At 42.6% G+C, this 6,911-nt stretch overlaps 1 protein-coding gene across 1 annotated transcript; it reads right to left on the bottom strand.

Annotated features, from left to right (window-relative positions):
* Positions 1-97: 97 nt before the first annotated feature.
* Positions 98-1,245, bottom strand: LOC102441428 (WAP four-disulfide core domain protein 10A). Its single transcript, XM_023756264.1, is given in 3 exon segments — positions 98-132; positions 135-187; positions 1,187-1,245. Coding segments are annotated over 3 exon segments (147 nt in total).
* Between the last annotated feature and the right edge of the window lie 5,666 nt (positions 1,246-6,911).

Below are 6,911 nucleotides of genomic sequence, written 5' to 3'. Positions count from 1 at the left end.
TATTGACAGTCCTGTGCCTGAGATCTGAGGTCTTTGTTCTTTAGTGTTAAATGGAGGGCTGGGGAAACAGGATGCATAGCCCAGCCCCCTCTCCCACTCAGAGAAGCTTGCTCATGCAAATTCTCCCACAGGGCTTAAACAGCACGTGTCACCTGCTTGACAATCTTGGTCTTGTTTACAGACGCGTCTGGACAACAATACACTGAATGTCTTCTTATAGACCTTGACGTCTTTGGGTGGTGGTTTACCTGAAACAACAGAAGCAAGGTCAATATACTCCCCCACCCCCGCACAGAGCACCCTTTTAAAATGAATAACCCCCTTCAAGCCCCGAGACACATCCCACTCATGACATTCTTAGACTTTTTAGGGATCTCACTTTCTGCCCCTCACCAAATCCTGCTGATTGATAGTATCTTCAATTCATTACCTCCATTCTCCACCGATACAGATCAATGCCTGGGCTTCCTGGACCCTCTCCATACTTTGGCAGGCAGGACCCTGTCTCTCATATTATTCATGGCCTTGGTGAAGTTACCCCAAGAATTACACTCTGACTCTGAGAACTCAGAGCAGTCTAAGACATCTGTAACCCCTCCCCTTACTGTCCAGAATTTGCAGAGTCCAGAGAAGATTAACTTGCCTCTCCACCCTCTCCTCTTGTCACTGTCTGCCCTTCCCCTCAACATAACATTTGTAATATTTCTCTTCCACTGTCATTACCCTGGTCCTCTAATAATAATTTTAAGTTGACCCTTTACACCCCAAAATTTGCTTTCCCAATATCCTTTAATTCTAGACCCACTCCCATAAACATCTCTGGATGTTGATCTGTGACATATGTGCATAAATCAAGGAATAGTTGTTTTGTTTTACTGTCTGACTCTCAGCTCTGTGCACCTTTCACTATTGTATGCACCATATGTCTCCGGACTTTGAGAACGGAGAATAAAAAGATGTAGGTTGCCCTCCAGTCCCATCACTAGTCCCAGGGCCCAGTAAGAGGGCTAGAAGGCCATGATTTGGAAGGACCCGGAGTCTTTAAAGTCCTGTGGTCAGAGCTGGATGTGCTAAAAGGTTCAAGTCCCAGGTCGTCCTTAGCTGGACACAGCCCCTTCTTCCCCCTCCCCATCCCAGCCTCTCAGCCCATCACTTACATGGCACAGTCTTATTACAGGGTCCTCACTGAGCCTGCAGCAGCAGAACACAGAGAAGCAGGATGGGCAGCAGAGCCTGGGTTGCCATGACTCAGGCCAGAGCAGTGAGCTCTCCATCTGGCACAGACTTTCCTGGAAGCTTGTGTGTGGAGGGAAGGTATGAAAGAGCGGGTTATTCTGGGCTCCTCCCTGCCTCCACTAGCCAGGCCAGGGCAGGGCAAGGAGTCCTTGTGTCCTCCCTGGTGCCTGCCCGTTCCATGGCCTGTTCCATGCAGAGACTGCCCTTCCTGTCACATAACTAACCCTCTCCTTTTGCAAACAGAACTTTTTTTCCTGCAAGTTGTAATCTATTTCTATTTTTTAATTATAAAAGAATTTACAGAAAAGAGAAAAATATATAACTTAAAAATGATGATAATCTCATTGTGTAGAATTAACCTGTGTCTTGTTGTATAGTTGATCCTGAACAACATGGATTTGGATTGCACAGGTCCACTTATCCTCAGGTTTTTCCATAAATACTGTTGGCCCTTGGGTATCCTTGGATTTCTCATCTGCAGCTTCCAGTAACTGTGGATTGAAAACAGTATTTTTGCATTTCAAACCCAGAATAAAAACAATATACTGTTTTACATCTGCCATTGGTTGAATGTGTGGATGCTAAGGGCCAACTATGGTTAAGTTGGGGAATCAAATGTTGTAAGTGGAATTTTGAATGTGTTGGTGTTTGCACCCCTAACCCTCATATTGTTTAAGGGTCAACTGTGTTATCTTTTTTGTTTGTTTGCATATTTAAGATAAACAATTCTGTTCTCCTCACATCTTGAACCACTAACCTGTTAAAAAATATATTTTTATTGACTTCAGGGAGAAGGGGAGAGGGAGAGAGATAGAAACATCAATGATAAGAGAGAATCATTGATCTGCTCCCTCCTGCACACCCCCTTCTGGGGATGGAGCCTGCAACCGGGTCTGTGCCCTGACCAGAATCGGGCAGTGACTTCCTGGTTCATAGGGCAGTGCTCATCCTCTGAGCCACACCAGTGGGCAGAATCACCCACCTTTTGTTACCCATCTTGTCCCACCCTCATTTAATCATGTAAATGTTTCACAAAACATGGTTTTCCATAATTGTACAGCTCTCCTTTAAAATAAACACCTATTGTCAAGCATTTGTGTTGGAGCAATTACTCATTATCTAGACAATATCATGTTGAGCATTTACTCATAAATTCTTAATTTTTGAAAGTATTAAATGTATTGGGGTAACACTAGTTAACAGTTACATAAGTTTCAAGGGTATAATTCTATAATACATCCATATATTTCATTGTGTGCTCACCACCAAAGTCTAGTAGTCTTTTTTTGTCACCATATATATTATGAACCTCTTCATTTTCTTCATCCTTTCCCCACAGATAACCATCATACTGTTGTCTTTACCTATGAATTTGTTTATTGGTTTTGTTTGTTCATTTGTTGCTTTCTGTTTTATATCTTGCATATGAGTGTTTTCCATCTGACTTATTTTGCTTATCATGGTACTTTCAAGATCTACCATGTTTTTGCAAATTTCATCCTTTTGTTTTTTAAATAAGTATGTTTCACTCAACAGAGGATGAGTGTCAGTTTCCTCAAATTCTGTAGGACACTGCATTTTATTTCTTATTTTTTTCTTTATTGAATAAGGTATTACATATGTGTCCTTATCCCCCCATTACTCCCCCACCTTCCACTCATGCCCTCACTCCCTGGTGTCTGAGTCCATTGGCTAGGCTTATATGCATGCATATAAGTCCTTTGGTTGATCTCTCCCCCTTACCCCCACCCTCCCCTACCTTCCCTCTGAGGTTTGACGGTCTGATTGATGCTTCTCTATCTCTGGATCTATTTTTGTTCATCAGTTTATGTTGTTCATTATATTCCACAAATGAGTGAGATCGTGTGATATTTATCTTTCTCTGACTGGCTTATTTTGCTTAGCATAACGCTCTCCAGTTCCATTCATGCTACTGCAAATGGTAAGAATTCCTTCTTTTTTACAGCAGCGTAGTATTCTATTGTGTAGATGTACCATAGTTTTTTAATCCACTCATCTACTAATGGGCATTTAGGCTGTTTCCAAATCTTAGCTATGGTGAATTGTGCCGCTATGAACATAGGGGTGCATATATCCTTTCTGTTTGGTGTTTCGAGTTTCTTGGGATATATTCCTAGAAGTGGGATCACTGGGTCAAATGGGAGTTCCATTTTTAGTTTTTTGAGGAACCTCCATACTGTTCTCCACAGTGGCTGCACCAGTCTGCATTCCCACCAGCAGTGCACGAGGGTTCCTTTTTCTCCGCATCCTCACCAGCACTTGTCGTTTGTTGACGATAGCCATTCTCACGGGTGTGATATGGTACCTCACTGTCATTTTGATTTGCACTCTTGGATGATTAGTGACTTAGAGCTTGTTTTCATGTGTCTCTTGGCCTTCCTTATGTCCTCTTTGGAAACATATCTATTTAGGGCCATTGCCCATTTTTTGATTGAGTTGTTTATCTTCTTTTTTGTTAAGTTGTATGAGTTCCCTGTAAATGTTGGAGATTAAAACCTTATTGGTGATAACATTGGCAAACATGTTCTCCCATGTAGTGGGCTTTCTTGTTTTGTTGATCGTTTCTTTTGCTGTACAGAAGCTTTTTATTTTGATGTAGTCCCATTTGTTTATTTTTTCTTTAGTTTCCATTGCCCTAGGAGCTGTATCAGTGAAGATATTGCTTTGGCATATGTCTGACATTTTGCTGCCTGTGTATTCCTCTAATATTTTTATGGTGTCCCGTCTTATGTTTAAGTCCTTTATCCATTTTGAATTTATTTTTGTGTATGGTCTAGTTTCACTTTTTTGCATGCATCTGTCCAATTTTCCGAACACCACTTATTGAAGAGACTGTCTTGACTCCATTGTATGTTCTTGCCTCCTTTGTAAAATATTGAGCATAGTGGTTTAGGAGATTTCTGGGTTCTCTATTCTATTCCATTGGTCTGTATGTCTGTTCTTGTGACAGTACCAGGCAGTTTTGAGAACAGCGGCTTTGTGATACAGCTTGATATCTGGTATTGAGATCCCACCTACTTTGTTGTTCTTTCTCAGGATTGCTGCAGCTATTTTGGGTCTATTTTTATTCCAGATGAATTTTTGGAGAGTTTGTTCTAGGTCTGTGAAATATGCCATTGGTATTTTAATGGGGAGTGCATTGAATCTATAGATTGGGCAGTATTGACATTTTAATGAGGTTGCTTCTACCAATCCATGAACATGGTATGTTATTCAATCTATTTATGTCTTCCTCTATCTCTATTTTCAGAGGACACTGCTTTTTTTTTTCCTTAAAACTTTTTTATTATTTTTAAATAAATCTTTATTGTTCAGATTATTACAGTTGTTCCTCTTTTTTCCCCCCATAACTCCCCTCCACCCAGTTCCTACCCCACCCTCTGCCATTACCCGCCCCCACTGTCCTAATCCATAGGTGTACGATTTTTGTCCAGTCTCTTCCCCCACCCCCCACACCCCTTTCTCCCCTGAGAATTGTCAGTCCACTCCCTTTCTATGCCCCTGATTCTATTATATTCACGAGTTTACTCTGTTCATCAGGTTTTTTAAAAAATATATTTTATTGATTTTTTGCAGAGAGGAAGGGAGAGGGATACAGAGTTAGAAACATCGATGAGAGAGAAACATCGATTCAGCTGCCTCTTGCACGTCCCCTTCTGGGGATGTGCCCACAACCCAGGTACATGCCCTTGACTGGAATCAAACCTGGGACCCTTCAGTCCGCAGGCTGACGCTCTATCCACTGAGCCAAACCAGTTAGGGCATCAGATTTTTATTCACTTGGTTTTTAGATTCACTTGTTGATAGATATGTAATTGTTGTTCATAATTTTTATCTTTACCTTCTTTCTTCTTCTTCCTCTTCTTAAAGAATACCTTTCAACATTTCATATAATGCTGGTTTGATGGCGATGAACTCCTTTAGCTTTTTCTTATCAGTGAAAGTCTTTATCTGACCTTCAATTCTGAATGTTAGCTTTGCTGGGTAAAGTAATCTTGGTTGTACTTCTTGCTATTCATCACTTTGAATATTTCTTGCCACTCTTTTCTGGCCTGCATAGTTTCTGTTGAGAAATCAGCTGACAATCGTATGGGTACTCCCTTGTAGGTAACTGACTTTTTTTCTCTTGCTGCTTTTAAGATTCTCTCTTTGTCTTTTGCCCTTGGCATTTTAATTATGATGTGTCTTGGTGTGGTCCTCTTTGGATTCCTTTTGTTTGGGTTCTCTGTGCTTCCTGGACTTGTAAGTCTATTTCTTTCACCAGGTGGGGGAAGTTTTCTGTCATTATTTCTTCAAATAGGTTTTCAATAACTTGCTCTCTCTCTTCTTCTGGCACCCCTATAATTCGGATGTTGGGACGCTTGAAGTTGTCCCAGAGGCTCCTTACACTATCTTGATATTTTTGGATTCTTTTTTGTTTTTGCTTTTCCGGTTGGGTATTTTTTGCTTCTTCATATTTCAAATCTTTGACTTGATTCTTGGGATCCTCTTGTCTACTGTTGGATCTCTGTATATTATTCTTTATTTCAGTCAGTGTATGCTTAATTTCTAGTTGGCCCTTTTTCATATCCTCGAGGGTCTCACTAAATTTATTGGCGGTTTCTAGAAAATTCTTGAAAAACCTTATAACCGTGCTTTTGAACTCTATATCCAGTAGTTTGCTTTCCTCCATTTCTGTCATTTGTGGTCTGTTTCTTTGTCTCCGCATTTTGGCTGCTTCCCTGTGTTGATAGAGTGGCTTTCTGTACTAGGTGTCCTATAGGGCCCAGTGGCTCAGCCTCCCCAATTACCTGAGGTGGACACTCTTGGTGCACCCCTTTGTGGGCTTTGTGCACAGTCTTGTTGTAGTTAAGCCTTGATTGTTGTTGGCATCACTGGAAGGAATTGACCTCCAGGCCAAATGTCTGTGAGAATCAGCTGCGTCTACAGTGGGAGAACTTCTGTGCTGAAGACACCCTTATGGGGCAAGACTTGCTTCAGTGGGGCTTTGGTGCTCACTGAGTCTGCCCCCTGAGTGTGTCCCTTATGGATCTGAGGAGTTGTAATCTGGATGGTCCCACTCTGACCACTAGGTACACAGGCTCTTGGATCTCTAAGGAGGTGCTAATTTAGCCTCTTCCTGAGGCTACCCAGCAGGAGCTACGGAGAGATCTGCAGGTTCCTCTTCCTTGTTTGGGGTTTAGAGGTGCCCAGATGAGGCCCAGCTGTGAAGCAATGCAAGCTGCTGTGGGGCCTTGAGCCTTGTTTTGGATGTTCTTGTTCTCTCTGACCCAGCTGCAGTTTGTTAGGTAATTTTAGATCTCAAAGGGCCAGCCCATTCATATGCAAAAGCCTCTGCTCACAGCTTGGGTGGGGCAGGGTCTCAGGGAATCAACAGGTTGGAGCAAACAGCTATGGCTGGTCCTCAGTCCTGCCCTAAGAGGCCCCCGGGTCTCAGTGTCCTGCGGTAATCGCTGCAAGCACCTCTGAGAAAGCTGCCCTCGAGTACCACCCACTGCCAGACAGTCCAGTTTCTCCCCGTATAAGTCTGGGTCCCCAGAGACTCGCCCGGAACTGGAGTCAGGGCCGTCGGGAGCTTGAGACTCCCTCCCAATTGAAAAAGACACCGGCATCCACTGTTGCCAGCTCTTTCAGCGCGCGCCTTTGTACCACTG

The sequence above is a fragment of the Myotis lucifugus genome, unplaced genomic scaffold, assembly GCF_000147115.1.
Source record: "Myotis lucifugus unplaced genomic scaffold, Myoluc2.0 scaffold_90, whole genome shotgun sequence".
NCBI lineage: Eukaryota > Metazoa > Chordata > Mammalia > Chiroptera > Vespertilionidae > Myotis > Myotis lucifugus.
The sequence above is the reverse complement of the archived record's forward strand: the minus strand, read 5'-3'. Positions and strand labels throughout refer to the sequence as shown.